Source organism: Grus americana, chromosome 3 (genome assembly GCF_028858705.1).
Source record: "Grus americana isolate bGruAme1 chromosome 3, bGruAme1.mat, whole genome shotgun sequence".
NCBI classification, from domain to species: domain Eukaryota; kingdom Metazoa; phylum Chordata; class Aves; order Gruiformes; family Gruidae; genus Grus; species Grus americana.
The window spans coordinates 103,583,961-103,607,214 of record NC_072854.1 but is presented as its reverse complement, the minus strand read 5'-3'; the positions used below and the strand labels follow the sequence as shown (position 1 = coordinate 103,607,214).

General features: G+C 36.0%; 1 protein-coding gene across 2 annotated transcripts in view; it reads left to right on the top strand.

Annotated features, from left to right (window-relative positions):
• Positions 1-23,254, top strand: part of GPATCH2 (G-patch domain containing 2) — a 123,559-nt gene that overhangs the window by 963 nt on the left and 99,342 nt on the right. For both annotated transcript variants that reach the window (XM_054821994.1, XM_054821993.1), the window contains exons 2-5: positions 7,716-8,429; positions 13,334-13,395; positions 21,447-21,629; positions 22,758-22,837. In XM_054821994.1, the coding sequence (XP_054677969.1) occupies positions 7,716-8,429; positions 13,334-13,395; positions 21,447-21,629; positions 22,758-22,837 (1,039 nt within the window). The remainder of the gene's footprint in view (positions 1-7,715; positions 8,430-13,333; positions 13,396-21,446; positions 21,630-22,757; positions 22,838-23,254) is intronic.

Below are 23,254 nucleotides of genomic sequence, written 5' to 3'. Positions count from 1 at the left end.
GTGACCTCAAAGGTCATGTTGTTTTTGTTGTAGAACTGTTAAGAGGGGAAATTGAGTAATGGAGTAGAAAAGGGAAAAGTGAGTTTTGTTGATAGGCCATGGAGGTATAAATACTTGTAGTGGAGAGACTTGATGGAAATGAGATGTCCCAAACAACCAGCTGGGAAGCCTTTCATTTCTTTCATGAAATGTTAGGTACCTTGTGTTAAGTATCAACTGATGTCTATAACTTTTAGTTCATTTCACTTTTATTAATGGGAGTGGAGGGGTTTTGTTTGTGGGTTTTTTTTCTTGAATATTGGTAACTTGAGGCTATGTTATGTATACAGACACTTGCCAGTTGAGTTCCCAGATCTGAAATAGATTTATGTTTTTCTTTGTTTCTTTTCTGTGGATAGGGAAGAAGAGAAAGATTTGGCACTTAGTTTTCTTCCATAGGAAACTCCATTCCACCTCCACTTCTGCTGATACCACCACTTTTTCCTGTGGTGTTTACATGATTTCTTTACATTTTTCTAAATGAGAAAGCTTTCAAAGAGGGCTTTTATTTGCCCAGGTGATACATATTTGCTGGAAGAAGTTTTCTGGTATTGCTAGGCATGTGAATTTGTGTGGTGTAAATGTAACTTCTGTTGATGTCATTCGGAACACCTCAGAGAATGAGGTCTGCTCTAGTGGCAGTATTTTTGTTTCAGTAGAAGCATTACCTAAAACATTCCAAACTTGTATTTGTACTCTGAGAAAGTTTTAATTATACACTTCACCTGTCATTTGTCTTTAAATTTTACTATTTTGTGTCCGCATAAAGTCATTTAGTTCCAGAGGCTTTACAAAGCGCGTTCAGCAACACAAGGTGTGGGAATCTGGCATATTCTTCTGTAGTTGTCATCAGACAGTAATGGTTTTGCTTGTGCAAATATATTACCCAGAGGAATTCAGTACAGAGAGAATTATTGAAATCTTGCTCTGGGACAATTAGTTTAGCAGTTCTGAAGGAAGATCTGTTAAAAATCTGACTACTCCTCAGGGCCACTCTCTTTTCTTATCCTTATATATAAGTTATTTCAGAAGCTGTCTGTTGAAGGAAACCCATTTGAGTGAAATGCAGGAAAATATTTTTTGATGTCTAATACTTGTAGAAAATCAAGAGCTTGTGCTTTCTAAAAAAATTAAGACCCTAAATAAGCGAATAGATTCTGAACAGCCACAGAGTAGGAGTGTTCGCTTTGGGTGGTAAAGCTCCTCTGAAGCTGAGTGTTTTTCATTTGTATTGTGAATACATGTAGCAGTTTAGGAATAGTTTCCATTTTGAGTACTTACTGGCCACTCTGATTCTTTTGATAATGACTTTGGTGCTATAGTGTGTTACCATCATATGACAGTTCATGTGATTTTCCACCTTGGCAATTAATTAATGAAGTCATACTTCTGAAAAGGGCAAGCATATCAGTAAATGGCAGCAATGGGATTGCAAGAATTGCTACCTCTCATGATAAATTGCTCCAAATCTCATTTCTGGCTGACCAATTCGTTTGTGTTAGAGCCTTATTAAATTCAGTTCATGTCAGCATCTCTCTGACTGTATACCATTGCTCTATACTGAACACTTCCTCACTGTTAAATATGAGTAGAATTGATAGTATTTGTTGTTGTGCCTTCTTAGATAAGCAGCAGTTGTGGAAAAGTCAGATATACTTAATCCAAGTTTGGTCCTAGTTTTTAGGGGGATCAGCAACAGAATCAGTTAATAAAATTCCATCATTCCTCAAATACTGATAACTTTTTATTGTATAGGACAAGCGTAAGGAAATTCCAGAACTTGTCTAAAGTTTCTCAAATACAGGATTGGTGCCAAGAATTGATGTGTAGTATATGATTGGAGGAATAAAATGTTGCTAGTAATTGTATACAATTAAATGTATGGGAGCTGTATATTTGATATTAAAAAGAATACATAGAAATTTCCAGCAAGTGTAGTAATTATGTCTTTAACTGTAGAACAATGACTTTCATAAATTTTCATTCTTTTAAACTCTCTCTATGCTTATATTGTTTTGTGAAACTGATTTATATGCACATATAAGCGACTGCAAAAAAGGAGAGTTGGCATAACTTGAAGATGAGAAACAGCCTGGGATTTTGGGTTTGGTTTTACCTTTTCAGATATAGGTGTGGTCCAACATAGTATCCTAACTTGTCTCAGGAGTTCTCAATTCTTGTAACTGCTCACACTATTTTATATGAAACTCAAAATAATTAGGTTTTCTAACATTTAATTTCTGTAAGCTTCTGTTCTGATGCTGTCCCACTTTTAAATTTTCTAATATGAAAATTACATTTGTATTAAGTTTCTTTGGTCTGCATCTCAGATTTACTTTGAACATGTTGCCAGTGCATTGGCTCTTAGTCTTTACAGGAAGCACTGGGCAGGAGGTGGAAGAGTATGGGGATTCTCTGTAGCTCAATAGCTAGCTGTTATACCCCCCAGCAATGGTTGGTACATGGTAGGATGCATTTTGGTTGTTGCGTAGCTTTGTGTACCTGGTTGTCTGGCAGACAAAGCCTAAGGACATAAATAAGTGTGGATATGGAACTGGATGTTTTGCGTCCTCCTCTTCATGATGGCCATTTGACAGGCAAGTTTAAATAATCTAGGCACAATTTCTGTTTCTGATGTACACCATAAGCTTCTACATAACATAGGTTTATTAGTTATTTCCTCATCTACCATAGTCTCTTGTTAGCTATTTAGTACTTCGAAGTTGTGTTGCTCTGTTTTGCTTTCCCCTTTGTGTATCCCAAGAACCATGATAGTTCTGTTTTTTGAATCTGTAAATTCTTCAGGCAAGGCAGTGAGATTTATCATCTGCTGCTCCATCCCAAATACTTGCACCTGTTGAATCCAAATTTCAGTCACATTTGTCTATAAAGCACAGGTCTCAAAACTGATGTTTCTAATGCTCTGTGAAAATGACTTCTGAGGTGGAGAAATGGGTTTCAAATTAATACCTGTCTGAGGATAAAGGTACACTGTGAGTACAGCCATGTTACGAGACATCAGAGAATCCATATGGGAAGATTATAGAAAGACAGGTTTTATAATCCTGCTATTCAAGAACTACTTGTCTTTTTTTGTACTCTTGTGATCAAGGTGGGTTATGAAGGCAGCAAATACCATGGTTCTTTTTAGAATTGATAAGACACAGGTGCAGCATAACTTTAGTTGCAAGAAACTCTCTATTTAACAGGAAAAGGTATAGAAGTAGAAAGTAAATGTAAATGTAGCCGTTGGTTTAGTAAAAGATACTGCCTTTCTGTATGAGTTGTGCAACTAAATTGGCTTTCCTGTCAGTGTGTAAGCGTTAAATATTTTGTGAGCAGAGCTCTACGTTCTTACATGCTTAGGTGGGAAGTGAACAAAAATGATACTTGATTTTCACTGAAGAAGCAAGTGCCTATTATTCCCATTAAGAGTTTCAATACAAATAAATGCTGAACACAAGCTGTGTGAACTGTTTTGGAGTAGGTGAAAGCAGTTACACTGTTTCCTGCAACAGTACTTTTATGGCCTATTCTGGTAAGGGTTAGAGAGGAAATGGATCAACCTTTGGTGAACTACATTAAAATTGCTTCAGATAAATGTAAAGGTCAGTGTAGGCAAACTAGATTTTCTTATAGTAAAGTAGAATCTTCTCCTAGTGAAGACATTACAGTTTATTGCTAGCTGTGGGCTGTTGCTGTAACAGCATTTTTTATAGCCTGATGTGAGTCATGCTAAACTGTGGCTCAACTTAATATTTTATGTACCTCAATATGTTGTTCTACATTCCTTATTACAACCTTTGAAATTTCTCATCTTACTGAATGCAGTTGATACTCACTGGTAATATCTTTAATACTTCTTGTAGTTATTTTTCAACCTATTTCAAATGCAAATATTTTTGTTACAGTAACATCTGCAGTGATGATTAAAGTTACTTCATAGGTTTGGAATACAAGTTTGACAGCTGGTTGTGAGCAATGGAGAAAGTTGCAAAACTGAGTTTGATAAATAATGCTGTAATAGAAACATACTCCTGGATTTTGGATATAGAACAGTTATCTGAAACCTATCTGGTTGCTGTAGCCATTTTTTTTCTTCAATTATAGCAAGAGAAATGAGACCTCCAATGAAATTAATCAAAAGAGATTTCTTGGGTTTTAAGGAGAAGGAGTTTTAATGTGGGCCACTGGCATGTTGAAAGTGCAGTGTGAATAAAAAGTTGAAGTACGTGCATTGTGATCTCAGTCTGTTACAAAGGAGCTTCCACTGTCCCAAATTGATCAAGTAATTCTCATAATCATCCTAAGGAGACGTGTTGAAGTAATTATAATACTAATTTGTCTGATCTGTCTAAGAGGTAATGCAGTTAGAGCAGATACACCACTGGAGGGACTGCAGCCATGGGGTCAGCTGTCCCAGCTGTGTCCCCTCCTGACTTGTGCACCCCCAGCCTACTCGCTGGTGGGGTCGTGTGAGAAGCAGAAGAGCCTTGGCTCTGTGTAAGCACTACTCAGCAGTAACTAAAGCATCATGAGTTATCAAAACTGCTTTCAGCACAAATCTAAAACATAGCCTCATACTAGCTACTATGAAAAAAACCCCAAACCACCGCCCCTCTATCCCAGCCAAAACCAGCACATATACAGTTATATTATGCATAAGACCATGGCTGTAATTTTTAGGGTAAATGAGATCACTGCCCTGTACAGATCTTAGTTCAGGAGTTGCAATGAAGAGATCCGATATTCAATAGAGAAGATTAATTGCAGGAGTGTGTGAGATTCAAAGTCGTAGTCTGATGGAGATTAAGTGCCTTTATTGCTCCTAGGACCTTTTGAGAATCATTTTATCCCTTGACTGCAAAAACACTTAAGGGTGTTCACTCTTCTTGAGTCTCATCTTTTGATCTGGCACCATCTGTATTGACAGTATTTTGAGGGGAATTCAAGGCAAGTTTAGATCAGATTTATAAATTCCAGCTGGATATATTGTGTTTGATCTTGAAGTATTTCATAGAACTAAGGCAACTTTACCACCATGCTTATGCCATTATCTGGAGTAAATTGGTATGTTCACTCTAGGAGCTACATTGATTTTAGTGATATAGTTATCCATATGGATTAGGGATCCTGAATTGAACAAATTAATCATAAACTGTGGTATAAGACATTAGTGTCCCATCTTCCCTTTCACTTTGTGCTGCAGGGGCACTAGTGGAGTAGGCTGCAAGGGATTATATATGCTAGTTCATATTCTGGCGAGTTAGCAGAAATCTATTCATTTTGAGACCTAAATGTAGGTTTAAGCCTACTAGTTCAGTTTTTGGTACAGTTCCACTTCTATCAGTTCACTGTAAATGCAAAAGCCTGTGGCAGGAGGGCTGGGCAGGCAGCTGGGGGAATTGATGTCTCAAATTAACCCAAATAAATGTACTGGAGTTTGTCTGAGTCTTATGGCTCCTGTTATATTAGTGTAGAAGTATTAGAAAGCCCCTTAAATCTCAAGGGCATCTCATTTCTGACATGCACACCTCTGAGGATAGCTATCTTTATGGGTGCTTAACAATAAGGCTAAAGGGGCTAGTGCCCTCCCCATTGTGCAGTTATAGCTACTGAGAAACATGGGTTAATATGTCTATTTAAACATCATGTGTGGAAACCCTGTAGAAATATGCCTAGACTTACCTCTACTGGTGGTTGAAATTCCTACTGCACAAGCAAAAAACCAAAAACCCCATGCACCCTTAAAACCCTTTGCAGTGATTGAAACTTTGAAAACTTGAAGTAAGAATTAGTTTTAAATCATTCTGATGCCACATGTCTCAAAGTCATTTCTAGGTTAATTGGCTTCCACTTTTCTCTTTCTCTCTGAATTTTCAGAAAATCGTTGCATCATTTGGAATGCTTTTCCTACAAAGTTGCTTCTCTTGCTTCTGAGAAGTATTTTTGTGTGATTATGGAGCTTTTGATTCTTGTGGACCAAATGGATTAAAGAGAAAGCGTAGCATTCTTCCAGAGCTGTCTAACCTCTTACAAGATAATATGATGATTCTGCTGTACTGAGAGCCAAAGAAAATGTTAGGTTAAGAGGGAGTAATAGGACTAGACATTACAGCAGGACGGAAAAAGAGGTACGAGAAGTAAATCCAGGTGGCACAGTATTTTAAGGAATCCAAAATGAGCTCATGTTTCTGCCACTCTGTGCTTTTGGTGATCTTGCAACTGAAATGTTTAAAATAAGTATTTCTGAAAATGATTTAAAAGGAAAATATATAATTTCTTTAGGTAAGATATTTCATGACCAGCTTGTGTTTCTTAAACATGCTCTTCAGTTCCCCCATTAATACTTAAAATTTGTGTAGTTTACGGTCATGACTGTCCATTCAGCCATCACCACCACTAAGTACCTTTAACATCGGAGGGAATGTGTGCTATGTGTCCAGATTTTCTCCACATCTGCAACTCTGCTGGTATGAGTAGAAAACTATTTGTTAATTCCTCCGTCAATTTATATTGTAAAACATACTGAAGTCTCGCTTTTAAACATCTTTTATATAATTTACTGACTGTCTTCCATATTTATCAGTTGGTGTAATGTAGTAAAGAGCATGAACATTATTCTCTGCTTTACCTCAAATGAAAGGGGTCTTCTGATGCTTTGATGTGAGAATCTGATTGCTGTGTTTACAGAGAAGGTTCACAGCCTTCAGAGAAGGATTAGAGTTCAGCAGCAATCATTTAATGTTTTCTCTTTTTGTAATTGTGTTCATGTAGTGCATGGGTGAACTTACTGAAGTATACTGAGTTAGAGACATGCTAAATGCTAGTAAAATTTGAGGACGAAGGATCAAAACATTTAAAAGGGTAAGGCATTAATCAGACACTATGTGCTTAGGGATACTGTTTATTACACAGGCATGTGGCTCTATGGATGCGAGTGCCTACACATGGTGGGAAACTTTGCATGTAGTACTCTAGATTTATCTGTAGTAGGGTATTCTCTGAACTTAACGTCATTCCACTGAATCAGTATTTTTTAAAAAATCAAACAGATATCAGCCACTTGGAAAGACAGAATTAGTCACTATTAAAAAAAGTCATATGTTATCAAAGAATTACTGTCTTAACTTCATTTTGGCATTCAGGCAGCATCGAGAGAATTATCCTTAAAAATATTTTATCATAATGACAGGTCTTAAGCAGAGCTCCCTAATATACTATCAATGAGGAATAATATGTATTCCATTTCCCATTCATAAATTTAAAATGTGCTCCCTACCTGCAGTTAGAGTGAATGGTCTTTGTTGATGCTCTTGCTCTGCAGAATCCCTGCAAATCATAAAAATGTGCTGAGGTGAATTAAAAACAAACAATGATAGCGAGGTCAAAAACAAATAGGGGAGCTGCCTGCTGCACTCTTCTTTCCCAGAAGGAAACTTGGGAAGATAAGTTTTCAAAGGAATGTGTGCTGATGTGTTGCAAATTGCGTAGGACTGGTTGGCAAGGTTTTGTCTCAGCAGAAATACAATAATCTCTATAGGATGAACATTAAGACCACCTTGCCTAAAGTGACTAAGATGATTTTGGCAGGTAAAATTGTTATAGAGTTTATACTTAACACTGCAGATTCATTTGTTGTTTTCTTGTGTGTTTTTTTTCCTTGAAATATATAGGCATTTCAGTAGGACTATGGAGGAACTGGTTCATGATCTAGTCTCAGCACTGGAAGAAAGCTCAGAGCAAGCCAGAGGAGGTTTTGCTGATACTGGAGATCACTCTCGAAGCGTGTCCTGTCTTCTAAAGCGACAGGCAAGGAAAAGGAGGGGACGAAAAAGACGTTCATTTACCACTCATCATCCTTGGGAGACTGGTCACTGCTTAAGTGAAGGTTCTGATTCCAGTTTAGAAGAATCAAACAAAGACTACAGGGAGAATCATGCTAATAAGAAAGACCACAGTGACTCTGATGATCAGCTGTTGGTTGCTAAACGTAGGCCTTCCTCAAACCTAAATAACATTAGAGGCAAAAGACCTCTGTGGCACGAACCAGATTTGGCTGTTGACAGTTTGGGAAACAGAACTTTGCGCAGGAGAAGAAAGGTAAAACGGATGGCAATAGATCTGCCATCAGAAGTCTCTAATGCACTGACAATAACTCAACAACAGGATAACAGCAGAGATCAAGAAATGGACAATAACAATAAATCATACCAACACCAAGAGTTTTCCAAGAGCAAAGTGAAAAAAAGGAGAGTAGCGGCAGCTCGACAAGGACCGGAAATCTTGGATGAAGGAGTAGTTATAGAAAATGAAGAAGTGAACCAAGCAAATAAGGACAAAATGGAATATGAGGAGCAAAAAGGCTCAGATGAGAACATGAGCGACAGGTTATTCTTTCTCTTCCTTTTTACAGAAACTTTGGATAAAATTTGTTTGCTTTTATTACTGTTGCTCGTATTGGGAATCTTCAGATTTTTCTTTAATTCTAGAGCGAAAATGTTAGCATCAATAGTATCAGTTTTAACAAGTTACTCTTAATTTCTTTAAGTCTACTATTTTTAATATATATAGAGTTGCTCAGGTTAAGAAATTCGGCATAAAATAGAGAGTCATGCAGAAGAGGAATAACCAAGAAAACTGTTTCTTGAAATAAAGCATTCTAATTGTTTCAAGATTAAAAATGACAGAATATACAAATGATTAATATGTGTTTTTTTCTGGGTATTTCAACTGGTGACAGTTCTCAGACAAAAATTAAGTTTTTTTCCAATTTCTAGACATTGGTGCTTTGATTGTTATCTCTATTCATCAGAAAGGTTGTCAGTGTTTAGAGTCACCATTTAGACAGTATGTTCTTATGTGTCATGGGCATAAAAAGTCTGCAGGTTGCCAAGGATATACATCATTTATGAAATGCAAAAACCAATTTACAGTTCAGAAACACCTGAGCTTACCATTAGAAAAATGGGGGAATGATGACCCTTTGGCAGTACACCTCATCCATCCATTCCAGACAGCAGTCATACTACAATGGTAATTGTTTCCAAAGTACTATTTTGACAACACAGTAAGGTGTAAGTCATTTTTCCACCATACACAAGGGATGTTACCTGCAGGGCTTGGTAAGCTTGATTATGTTTATTCTGTGTGCTTGGTTCTGCGTGCAGAACTGTCAACAAGAAAGACTCATATTAAAACATATAATTTTGGTCAGTTGCTTGACAGCACTAGTATCCCTGGGTTTTTTTTGTAGGCATTTTATCTATAAACTGTTCAGCCTTTTCCTTACTGGAAAGGTAGAATTGAGATGCAGAGAGCACCCAGGGGTTTTTACCAGAGCAGACAGATTGGTTACTGTAACAGCAGCAATGTTGGTTAGTGACTAACTCCAGTTATTGTTGGAAAAGTCTTTCTAAGTCTTTTTACTACTTCCTAGTTTTGTCCCTCACCTGTGAACAATAAGCAGCTGAAAGAGTGGAATGAATCCTGAGTTGTAAAGATTGTTCCTAATGTCTTAATTACTAGAGCAGAAGTAGTCCAGGGCAGCCACTGTATATGTCCATAGCCTTCTCACTTTTATTTATAAAAGATTTTTTTGTTATGCTACAAGGGTAACAGTTCTCCCAGTTCAGAGATTCTGTAGCTAATTTTTGAGAAAGTGATCAATGCGAAAATCCTCTTGTAGACTCCCAAAACTGTACTACTTCCAGGTCAGTCTGAATAACTTTTTTTTTAAAAAAAAAAGAAACATTATTTGTCTTCAAAATGCTTAATGTTTTGTTATACCAAGCGCTGTTGTTCTTCAGATTGTACTTCAGATGTTTGTCTCTGGCCCAAATAAATGGCCTTTAAAACCATTCTCATCTTCATAGTGTTTTCTGCTCATGCACATGGTTGAGTGATGGTGTGTCATTCTGCTGAATTTCTTGCAATGGTCATCTGTACCAAAAGGTTTGGAAACCATTGAATTAGAAAATTTGCATTCCATAATGCGATTAGAAATCCACCGTATCTAAGCCTCTTGGGTGCATATTGTATGTGAATATTTTGTATGTAAATAATTTTACCTCATTTTAAACTAACTTAAATGCAGTAGTGCCTCTATTGTTTGAGATCATTTAGCCAGAAGAGTAGAAAACAACTAGCAAATTCTGTTCCTAAGAGTATGTTCTAAGAGTAAAAGCTGAGATTTTCAAACAGAGTATGACTTTTGTAAGATTGCACAAGATATGGAGAGGTAACTAAGCATCTTGGATAAGACTCATGCTTCAGGAACACTTGCTGGAAGAGGGAAAAAAAAAACTATACAAAGCTGCTCTAATTTTGTACATTTATGTGCATACAGTTTAATAATTATTTTCATAAAAGGATAAATTTTTTAGAAGTTCAGTTTTTGAAAACGAAACCAAGCCAATAATTTTTAATGGGAGTTAAATTGTTTGGGTCTAAGCTGGTGACAAGTTTCCAGTATATACATGAAATTACTTTAAAATAACATATATATATTTGAAGCGTACATTAAAAATACTAAGTAATACTTCTTTTGCAGTCTTTCATCTGTGTGTGTTCAAGCACCAAACACAACAATCAGTTCTGAAGTGCAGGGTTCAGGAGTAATAGGAGGAGTCTTCAAGCTCTTAAAATGTCGGCATCTAACTGATCCCAAAGGTGAATTCCTGTGAGCTTGATTTCAAGCACTGGAAATGAGATTTTCATGATCAGAGCCTGTCCTTTGCTCACTCTCCCTTACCCTCAATGCTTAGCTCCTTGGCCAGTTTCAGCCAAATAGGGCAATACATGGAGTTCTGGATGATACGAAACCATGGTATGGGACAGTTTGCTAATAATAACTACTAACAAAAATTATTTCTTCTTTGTTTCCACAAATGTATAAATAAAGCTGTGAAACCTTTCTGGATAGCAGAGCTGTTCCTTCCAAGTTCCGGCTTATATGCACTATTTTGTAGGACTAAAAGGAATCTGTGGCTTTTTTTTTTTCCTGGAAGTCTTGCTGGGAGCGGAATTCTCATTACAAAGGAAAGGAATTAGCAATATACAGTGCAAAATTATATTAAAACTGGAAATAAATTCCATCATAACAGCTTTCATGTACTTAGATATTAATGTATTAGTGCCAGAGGTTTTGAATTTATTCAGTGAAATGACTGCCATGTAGCAATTATCTCGGCTGTAATCCCTGCCCTATTTGACTGTGGCCTGGGGAGAATGAACACTGTGGCTGCCATGGATATGCCAGTGTTATGGTCTGATTTTTTTTTTTAAAACCCAAAACATCATTATGTGTAATTTTTAAAATTTCAAGTGGTTATGTTTTCATGAACTGGCTAGTCCTTTAGTAAGAATTGTAGCACAATTAAAACATCTTAAAAAAAAAAAAAAAAAGAGACTGTTCTCAAAATTGGAAATTTTGGTGAAGAAAGTGGCTGAAATACCAGGGCTGAAGGGATTTCCTAACTTTCATTTTAAAAAGTAAATTAAATAATAAATGGACAGAAAGAATCTATGAAAGGGGGATGTTTTTTCTTTGAGATGGGTGATGTAAAAATGTGCACAATGAAATGAAAGGACAGTAAAGCCATCTATGTTGTAATTAAAGTGAGGATGGGATGCTTGCTAGAAGGAAATTACTAGGATTTGCAATGTTAGGAAGTTCGAGTTTTGGCCTCCCTCATGAAAGACAGTTCTATTCTCATTGCATGCCTGTCATCTTTCTTCTGCTTAGGGCAGTCGTGCAAGTGCTTAAGTCTGTTCCGATTATATTATGTATAAAAGATGGTGTAAGTATTGCTTATACAGTAAGACTATAGATAAGCAGAAGAAACAGCAAAGATTAAGAAAACTTAATCTTCAGAGAGCTGTGTATGTATATTTAAAAAAAAATAAGAATCATTGCTTTGTGTCTCCTGATACCACATTGTGTTTCATTATAAGTATATATTTGAGTTTTGTATCTTCCTTTGGGAGGCATCCCAATAGGATGTGAGACACAAGTTTAATTCCGATTAATATAATTCATTTTACAAGTTTTTTTAAAAATTGAGGCTTATTTTTGTGAGAGATTAACACTTAAAAGGAAATAACTTTCCTAAGTGTATTAGTTATTCAGAAACAAAAATAAAACTAACTTCTTAGAAAGTAACTAAAACTAATTGAGACCAGTTGAATTCAAGTATAGGACTGCATAGATGTTTTAATATGAGTAAGTATAGAAAGGTAAACAGACCTCAAGTTCTTGTAAGTAGCTTGTATGGAACATTGCCAGTAGCCATAGTATTTATAACTTGTACTTGAGTTTGTGTGGTGAAGTGATTTTTTTCCAAATTGTTATACATCTCAATGTAAGTAAAATGTGATTAAATTTTGGTGAGAATATTACTTCCTTAGCAGAGCTACTCTGTTGACAAAAAATGAAATAAATGGTTTACAAAAAATCCTTTCGTGTGAAACTCACCAGATTGTGACCTGTGTTATTAAAAGACAGGTCTGTTTTACTGTTTAGAGACAGGTGGAATGTTGTTTGTAACAATGTGTATACAGCAAAAACCAAAATACTTTACCTATTGATGTCTTTGAATTTAGAGAGAAGTGTGTGCATGTTGTATACACGCATTCTGATTTTAAGGCCACAATGGAAGTCACAGAAAAGTAAACTGTACCTTGGGGTTTTTTTGTTGATGTTATGGTCATTGATCATACTTATTTTCTTCAGGGTGACCTTTATTTTGATTTAATTGGCTACCTTTGTTACAAACTTTTTTCTTTCTCCCCAAGTAGTATGTCATGAAACCTTAAGCAGTGTCTCTTCCAGAATATTTGCAAATGATGTTGAGAAAGGTAATTCGATTTTCAGACTCTTATATTTCATGTGCTGAAGGAAGGCTTAGGCTGCTCTTGATTGAGACTTTTCCTATTTTATTGAGCAGTGGTGTTCCAGGATCAAGCTGAATTGCACAGCATAAGAAGGGAGCAGTGAGCATTTGATGGAAGCAGATAATAAAATGCATCAATTGTGTCAGCACCTCGTTGCAGTCACATCTGGCTTACTGTCAGGGTACCATTAGATTCCTGTGGTTTTACGTGCCAAAAATAATATGCTTTGTAGTTAATGGAACTAGGATATTTGCAGTTTGATTAAAAAAAAATCATCCTATTTTCTTTCCGATCTGTGTTGGGCTTAAGTTCAATCTGAGCACAGCCATGTCTCCTTAAAATTTTACGACTGAAAGATCAATTGTTCTTTTGATCTGTTTCTTTCTTTCTCTTATTACAGTGAATCCAGCAGTCTGAGCAGCAGTGATGCTGGTTTGTTTACCAATGATGAGGGAAGACAAGGTATTGAAACAATCTTTCCCTTCTCCACCCCTCAAACCACATCAGTTGAAATTCTGTAAGCGTTACAAGTTATTTCATAGGTTAATTACTGTATTTCAGTTGCTATTACTATTTTAATGAGTTGAAGTATAGCTTGCTTTCTGGCATTTTTGAAATGTTACCAGAGGGTGTCCTGAATCCATGACTTAGTCAAAAGCTGTCTTGAGAAGCAGTCTCTGTAATATAATATGCTTACTTATAATTTGAGCATCTCTAAAAGATCATCTATACTAAGCTTTAATTCTTCAGTTGCTCCAATTTTCAGACAGCACTCTGTCGTCGTAGTACTGCTTCTCAGACTATTTTTGAGGTGGCTTTTTTCTTTCTTTTCTTCCAAATATGGTAGGTTTTCATAGTTCTTTTTTATTCAGTAGCTTGATTGAAAAGTAGTTTCAAACAAACTACTTTTTCAGCAGTCTAAGATTGAGATTAGAAGATGCATGCTCTTTAAAGTCTCTCCCTTCTGAAAAAATTTTCTTTAATTTAAAATGCAGTGGAGATACAAAATTTTCCTTTAGTATGCATAGTGTTCTCACATGTTTTTATGTGGTAAAACTATTGAGGATGTAAGTATAAGATTTTTTTTCTTCAGCTTTAGTGTTTATTGCCGTATTTAAGTGCAATGCATTTACCTGTATTATGCTAGCATCTTAGTGTCCAGCTCATGGACTAGGAACTCGCTGTCTTTGACAGTATACAAAAATGAGACAAAAAATAGTCTGTCATATGATTAAGAACTGCTTTTCTGTCAGCGATTCCGAGTTAATGATAATGGAGATTATTTTCTTATGCGGTTTGCCACAGACTACTCGAGTGTGTGCAAGGAAACAAATTCTGGCCTATTCTGCAAATCGAGGTTAAAGGAATGTTCTTCTTTTGTTTGTTTGTTTCTCTAACGTGTAATTCAGTCTTTTCTGTTTTATCTTCGATTTTAATGTTACAGTAAGGAGATGATTTTTCAGGCTTAGAACAGAGGTGTTACCTTCCTTTCTCAACAGTAACTTATACTGTGTAAACCGTACCTCCCAGTCTGAGTATCTCTTTTTAGTTGTGCTAACACGTAGCTTTTTTGAAGAAATAAGTCTTTCTTTAAAAGTTTAGATTGATCTCTTAACTTCATTATTTCAAAATAACGTCAAAAAGATTTGCTTTTACTTCCCTATATGAATTTATCTTTTGACTTGCAATTTTTAAAACATTTGTCCTCTGTATTTGTATGTAACATGACCTACCATGTTTCATAATTACATACATTTTTGAAGTACCCTTCTGGTATATTTGTATCAATACTTTTGTCCTTAAATCCTGAACTAAATTATTTAAATCTTTGAATAATATGGTTGAAAATGTCTCATTTACTTTTTGTTTTTCTTATACATTTTGTGGGAGGAGAAAAGGGGTGGGATTGGTGAACAACAGTGTTCTTTCACTGGTGTGGTGTTACCTTTTTTAGTGTTAGTTCTTTACTATAGACCTGTAATTCTTATTTTTATCTGTTTGATTTTTGAACCATGATTCAGTTTGATTGTAATTTTCAAGCAGAAAGCATTAGGCCTGAAATAGTATTCTGAAATATAAATAAAAAGACCAACAATATTTAAACTTGAGAAGGATATTGTCAGGACAAAACATTTTTTTTAAATCTCGACTTTGAGCTAATTATTTTGTGAGTATGATCAGAAGGCAATTAGCTCCACATTGCATCTCAGACATTCTTAGATCTGCATTATAACTTTGGTTTTGTGAAGACTTTTCCATGAAAGTACCATCAGAGATCCTACTGCAAAACCAAAATTATTTATTTTCTAATAATACTTATTGCCCCCCCCAAAGAAAATGCTAGTACTTTTTATCTTTTTACTCCCCTTTTGAAGTAAGATGAGGTTATTTTATCTCTGTAAATTATAGTTGAACTGAGGCATATAAAAAAAATGAGAAGGAAGGGAGGAGAAAATAAATCTGATAAAGGCAAAGGAAAAGCCTAGGTGAGAGAACCAAAGCTGGAAGAGGACAGGATGAAAATGTATTAAGGGGGAAGAACTGGCTGATTTTGTTGTCCGTTTTTAAAAGCTAGACTCTGATTCCTGTCTTCCCAGTGTCCCTCCTCCAGGATATATGTTCAGAACTTCAGCATCTTGACCTCATCTGTAGTTCAAATTTTCTGCACTTCTGACTTCAGGTTTCTCTTAAGTGGAGAACCAGAGATTGATTAATGCCCCCTGGTGAAATACTTGGTTTAAATGATGTGCCTGCCATCATTCAGAAGTTTGGTTAGCAGAGGACAAGAGGATCCTGTTCTCCAGGGCAATATTGTTCATTTTGTGTGTCTGAGATTCAGAACCATATTTATTGCAGACAAATACTCTTTGTAAAACCCTAATTATTCCCAGAGCATATTCATCCTATGGGACAGACTTTCTAGAAAGGAAAGTGGTCGTAAGCAGCAATTTCTTCAAGCAGTTGGCCAGTTGGTTAGAGTATTTAGTTCTGAACTTTAGAGTGCCTGACCTTGCAACTTTTAATATTTTTCAAAATTGTTTCAGAAAGCAAATGGAAATAAATTCCACCACAGTAACTGTACTCTTCTGTGCACAGACTCTCGGAAGAGTTTCATCTTTTGCAATTTGATTCAAGAAAACCAAGTGTAGGTGTGATTGGAGGTAGTAGGGGGTTAATTGCTAGATATATTTTAATTGCCATCAACTGCTATGATAAAAGAAAATTGCTGGGACTTGAAAATCCTGTGTTCAACTTCTAATATGTGGTGTGCCATCTAACATTTTTTCAAAAACTTCTATACCCTTTTCCTTTCCAGCCTGCCTCTGTTCTACTCTCATGGCTTTTGTTTGTTTGATTTTGTTTTGTTCCTATGACGTCCTCATCTGACCCTAGGCATGCCTGCCCTCTCTTTTCCAAGTTATCCAGGTGCTTATGTTGGGTCCTGTGAGAGGACAAGAGCAGCTCTCTTGCTGTGCTCTATTCCACTGTCATATTACCTTCTGGCAGAAGTAACTGGCACTCGATGTTTTGCAATCCCAATGTGACAAATGTTTTTCTTCTGTGAAACATTGCATACCTTGTACAGTTAGCCAGCACAGTTAAAAATCATGGAAAATGCTCAGTGCAGGTACAGTCAGTGAAGAAGATAGCTGCTGAACTATTAACAAACCTCAAGTGAATTTTTATGGGTTGTATTTCTTTGTAAATTGGTCAACTTTGGAGTAAGTTTTAACATAGTTAGCAAAAAACCAAAATCCTGTGTCACTATCAAGCCTTGAGTATGGAGGTGGGAGAGCCTGCCAACAAAGTAATTGAAAGAACTGAACAGTAGCTGAAGCTTATGTATCGGAGATCCTTATGGCTCCTTTTTCTTTCTACTCTCTCCTTTGTCCCTAATAGCATTCTCAGAAAATGGCTGTTTTGCAATTATTAAAAACTTTAATGATAAGCAGTTTTATGCCTGGTGTAGAAAACTTCTACAAGAAGAGTTTTGAAACAAAAGATTTAATCTTACATTACAACATGTAATACAACTCTATTATTGGCCTAGCTAGTAGGATCACCTGCAGTTTCAAGGCACTTTGTAAGTTAAAAGGCACTTTATAAGTTAGGCTTTCAATGCAATGTTAACAAAACTGTAACATTATTCAAACACTAGTTGATATTATTGCTGTTTTTGAGGGGGGGGGAAGTCAAATTGCAAGTATAATCTTTAAGGAATTTTATAGTGTGGGTATGGCAAATAAAACATTTTCTGCATTCCTAGTCCACCTACACCTACTAGTAGACTTGGGGAAATTCAAAGTTGACTTGAGACCTCTTAAATCATGACATGCAGCACTGGAAATGTCCTTTAAGATCTAAGCAAGTAGGAAGGAAAGTTATATTAATAAAGTGTTAAACAGTTAAAATTGGAGAAGGTCAAGGAATGTCAGAGTTCCACTGTGCATGTAGCTAAGCTTTTAAAGATAGCTGTTCATTATTTTATGATTAAGCATATATTCATTACTGTGTCCTTTATGAAGATGACCCACTACTGATTCAGTATATGAGAATTCCACTCTTTTGTCTTCTCTAGCAAGAAACTAATTTGGACCTTGTATAGTGCCTCAGTAGCTGCAGGTGTCAGGGTGTCATTCTCCGTAGATAAAAGAAATGGAATGTACATTGCAAATACAAAGTTCAGAAAGTGTAATCACACCAGTTTTGAACTGTTGTGGCTAATTAGTTTATAGTCTTTGCAGGTGAAAAAAATGACATGAGGTTGTTGTGTATGACCTGAATAGTTGAAATCCTCAATATTGCCTGTGTATCACAGTGGTAGAGGTGAACATAAAGCAAAGATCATGTGATATCCTTGGTCAAATTTATTAACAACACACATGTACAGTCCTCCTAATCTGGAGCAGGATATGATATTACATTGGGTGGGAGGAGGCCTTCATGGGAAGTTTCCAAGCTTGAATCAGAACAACTAGCCGCTTCAATTGCGTGGTGTCTGAATGATGTGCTGCTGTCCCTTTTGCCAAGGTAGCTCTGTAGAACACAGAGCAAGATGCAGTGTGCCTCTGTGGATGACTAACTTCAGCTTCTGCTTTCCTGAAACTCCCTGTATGTGTTATAGTGAGTCTTCAGATGTCTCCAAATGATTATTACAGCTGTTAGCAGTGGGGGTTTTTTTTTTTACTTAGAAAGAGGTACACTGATCATGGAAATGAGACTAGCATCCTAGGGTATTTACAGTCCATGTGCTGTTGTTCTCTGTGTATGTGTTAATGGATAATGGAGCAGCACAATATCAAGTGGTGTTTATAGGACACCGATGCTGAACTCTTTTCATGGTAGCCTCTCAAAGTAGGTTGTGGTTGTTACAAGCAAGTACGCGTACGCCATATGTGACTGCTATGAAGGGTAGTCTGGCCATTTCGAAATAAAAGAAAACTAGGAAGAGGGAGAAAAATCTATTTGTGTGCAGTAGAAGGTCTGTTTGTTATAATCCTACACTGCTTTAGCCAAAATAAGATTTAGGTGAAGGTATTCTGAAATTGAAACTGATGGTGATGCAAATGGGATCTGTGTTCATAAAGAAACAAGAAGCCCACATAAATCACTTTTGAAACTTCTTAGAGGAAGGCAAGTAATTTAACATGAAGGAGTGGTAATTAGATAAATATAGAGACTCAGTAATATAAGTGAAAATTAAGGAAACAGTAATTTGTGGAGGGGAAAGCTGAAAAATAAAGCCAGGAACTGAAGCATCTTGAAATTTTAGTATTGAAGTTGTCATTTCTGAACCTTAAATCAATTTTATTTTTTTGTACTGATCAGTACAGTTATAATTGAATGTAAATTGCTTTGACGTAATTCCTTGAAGCATTAGCATTACCCACAAACAAGTTTGTTGTATTTTAAATTTGTGGCTAGGAGAATGCATGGGGTCAGAGATCAGTTTCTGGAGATCTGGAGGTTGTTTTGCCTTTCTTGTAGCTTGGAAGAATACGATCATTTGCTGTAGCCCTGTGCTGAATCAGCATTCCTAAGAGGAAAGGACAGCGTAGTGAATCTTTTGAAGTATTTTGAAGTCAAAAATGTTGCTTTGAATTTTTAATTCTCTTAAATCCATTCAGTATGGATACTGTGTTGCCTGTTGAGAGCTGCAAATTAAGTAGGATAAAATCCAAGTACTTGGTTAACAGAGGGACCTCCCCGCTCAAGAGTTTGGTATGTTGCCTATACGTATGAGGTCGGGAAGTGATTAAATGCAGTGGTCTTCCTGGACTCCTTTTGAATCCCTTCAAGGTGGAGCAGCTGTTAAACAAAATGCCTGTGGCTGCTCTCACCTGGATGAGAATAGTAGTAATAGGTTTATGCTTGCCTCAAGGTGATAATGTGATTGAAAATAGTAAAAGAATTCAGAGTTGTTTGAAGTGCACAGACAAGGAAGCTAAAGACCAGGTATACCTGGATTCCGCTGTCACGTGGGAAAGGCCTACGAGGTTCAGATCTTAAGTCTGCCTTTGGCAGTAAGCAACACAAGTGCTTAGGGAAGCGTATAGTAGTGTAACAAGTAAGATGTCTTAACGGATAGTTGCTTAACATACTAATATTCCTATTGCACAAAAAGGAAAAGTAATTTTGTATTTTCCCCCAAAGAACCATTGTTGGGCATATAGCGAAGATACTAGTTTCTTTCCATAGCCACTCTGCCTTATCCTGCAGTCCACCAACCCAGTCTTAAATTCTAGTGCTTTCTTCCAAGACTGCATTGCATACCTCTTATAGGCTTCTGTCCTTGACCTGATTGTGAAACCCAATTTCAGAATTATTCATAGCTGAATTATGTGTAACAAGACTTCTTTTGAGTTCATCTTATGATGAATCTCATGACAAATTATTCAAAGTGTGTCTACATAAAAGTTTGGAAGATCAAAACAAAGGAGTTCAGAGACTAATGAATCTAATGAAAAGGTGTGATTCTCCCTCCACCAACACCACCATTGTCTCTGTTCAGTACTCTTAGACATCCTCCAAAGAAACCATAAGTAATGAAACGAGGCTAGAATTAATGGTGAACACCTTTGAAATGTCGTAACAGTAAATGAGGATTAGAATAAATATGGAGACTAATCTGAAATGCTCCAGGAACGCAAAGAAACTTAAATCTTATTTGGACCTATATATCTCTGTCCACCTCTGTTTTCCCCTTCCTCTATCTAAAAGTTCCTGTTGTCTAGGAGTGATTCTTAAAGATGTAGGGATCGTTTAGTAGTGATCATTAAAGATGTAAAGATCACATTTCACATGCAAGTGACCAGTGAGAGGCCTTAATTATTCTGTTTTTTCTTGAAGTGCTTGTCCTGATGAATGTTTACACCCATTTTCACTTGTGCTCAGTCTTGAAGTATTCTTTTCATTGCAACAATTTATTTGGAAAAAGTGTGTTGAATTTTATTTTCCCTCAAATTTTGGCTTGCGTTTTCATTATTTGTATATTCCCATTGTGGAGCTGAGTGTCAATGAAATATTACATTTTTTTTTTTTTGTTCTTGGAAATTGTCTAAAATCTTGCATTTGTGTCTTTCTTAGGTTTGCCTAATTAAAAACTGAAATGCCAAATAATTTATATGCAGAAATAGTGAGGCATGGTTTGGCTACTGTGAAGTAGAATTAAAGTATACAGCACATACTTTGAAATGTAGTTTTTGGGTGTAAGAAAGGAAATTTGCCATGTCTTATGAAAATATTTTCTAATCTTCTATACCTGATTTGTATAAAAGAACATGTTTTAAAGCAAACATAACAATTTATTTTTAGTTGCCAGTGTGTTTAGGAGCTAAGCTTAAGATCAGATTTTCAGTCTTGTCTTACTTTTGACTTTAAATCTAGGTATTTAAATATTACATCTATAAGTATTGTCAGTAAAAATGACCAGCTTTGTGGTATAATGCAGTATAATTCTCAATCACATGATACTGTCAGTTTTCATTTAAAATCAACTTTTTCAAAACTTATTTCTAAATGAACTTAATCAGATTAACTTCATTTAGTCACATCTGTTCATGATTGTTTTCCCCTTTTACTAGCCATACAAATCATGAAATAAGCTAATTATATACCATTATCAGCTGCAAAGAACTAGATTCACAGTTTTATACCTTTTAATTCCCTGCAGGAGATTAAGGCTTGTTTTTTGTTAATATGTAAAGTGCAGTAACTTAAATGGATTTCCCCGCAGTTATTGCCAAAGGATTAACTAGTTTCTTATTGTTTTTTCACTATTGTAAATTGGTTTTAAAACATTACATTTTATGTAGTTTCATTGACGGCAGCACTTGTCATGCTATTGAGAAACATTTTCCAAATAGAACTGCTATGTACAAGTAATTGTTACACAGCTATAAAGCAAAAGAAATAATTGTCCTGTCAGTGTTTTTTATGGTAACATATGATTTTTATCTTCTCTGCTCCTCCCTCTTTTTTGGGGGGCTTGGGGGGATACTGCCCTCACACAGGTGATGATGAGCAGAGTGATTGGTTTCATGAAAATGAGTCTGGTGGAGCATGTGGAATTACGGGGGTCATTCCATGGTGGGAACAAGAAGACTCTGCAGAACTGGAGAGAGAATTGCCTGATCCAGTCTTTGAAAGTATCTTAACTGGTACTTTCCCTCTTATGTCCCGTTCGGGGAGGAGAGGTAAGTAGCAATCAAGCAGATGCAAATTTTAGAATCACTTGGGTACAGTAGAAAGATATGTGTGGATTGTACAAAGTATGTAAAATGTTGGCAAGATCTTGGAGTTACCAGTTTGTTTCCTTGAACTATTTATGTTTTAAGGTATCATTAGAGAGAAATAATTCTAAAAGTCAATTATTAGAAAAGTCAGAAAGTGTAAAACATGGCTCATTTTGATAGCCTACTCTTATATTTGTTATTTTGATGTTTGCATTGAGAATTATTAAATGTTATTTAAAGTGAATCTTTAGATTCCCTTTTGTTCCTGGCTTCTGTGATAATATTTAGAATTCTACAGAAGTTTATTAATTCGAAGTCTGGAAAGACTAGTGTGACCATCTACTCTGCTTTAGTCGGGCCATGTTGTTTGTAGAGAAGAGGGAAGGGTTCCTTTAGAACAAGGATTGAGATAGTAACTTAAAAAATACCAATTTTTTTTTCTTTAAAATATTTTAAACAACTGTGGATCCAGTGTGTCCTATGGCAAGTTGTACCAGTATTAGATTGCATTTACAGCTAGGAACCCACTCTTGTCTAAAGATTGAAGTTGTCAGACCTCTGCTGCCAAAAAATTTTGTTGTACCTTCCCGCTGCCTCAAGGATCTCCTTTCTCATTCAAATACAAATCTTTTATGTGAGCAGTGGTCAAATCACTTTTAATCTACTCTGCACACTAAATGTATTGAATTCTTTTGTGAGGCTTATTTTCCAGATGCTTGGAATTGTTTCTGAGGACTTGGTCTCTCCATATTCACCAGGTGTAACATTTTCTAGTACTAATGAAGTTGTAAATGATGCAAAAATCACTTTCTTACTGTAGTTCAGTGTGTTCTGCTTATGCAGCCAACTGTGCATAGAACCAGGATGGCAGTAAGAATATCTATGGAAACGTTCATTTTCATGACGACTTACCTTTCCTCTCACTTTTCCCATTCTGTGCTCTTTGTTTCCACCAGTGCAATGCTTGACAATATTAAGATGTTTTTGTTTAATTGAAGTCAGATGAATAGATTGGTATGTAATGGTGAATTTTATTGGTTATATGGTATAGCAAATATTCTTAAATCAATTTGTACTTCCTTTTTGTAGGTTTCCAGAGTAGATTTAGTCATCTTCATGGAATGCCAGCAAGAAACATAAAAAAGGCTTCGGGAAATCAGAATGCATTGGTAGGTGCTTTTATTTGTGTAAGCTAATGTGCACAGTTCTTAGAGGTTGGTTTTTTTTAAAAAAAAAATATTCCTCTCATTCTTGTTTCCTAATGTTGTAGATCAGTAATGGAACAGTAAGGCTACAGTGCCACTGCTGCCTGATATTGTGTTTGCTTTTTTAATAGTTAAACTATTCCCACTGCAGTACTATTGTAATGCAATATTTGTGTGTACCTGAATGGCAGAAACAGTCTGGTACTGTTTCTCAGTGCTTATTTTGAACTGAGTGAAGGGAGAGTTTTTGGGGGAGGGCATTATTTAACATTTTCGATATATATCTTATGTCTGTATGAATGCATGTTTTTCTCCTTTTTACAATGAAAATCAAAGTTATTTTAAGTTTTTCTGATGCTGAAAGTATTATATTATGATGCA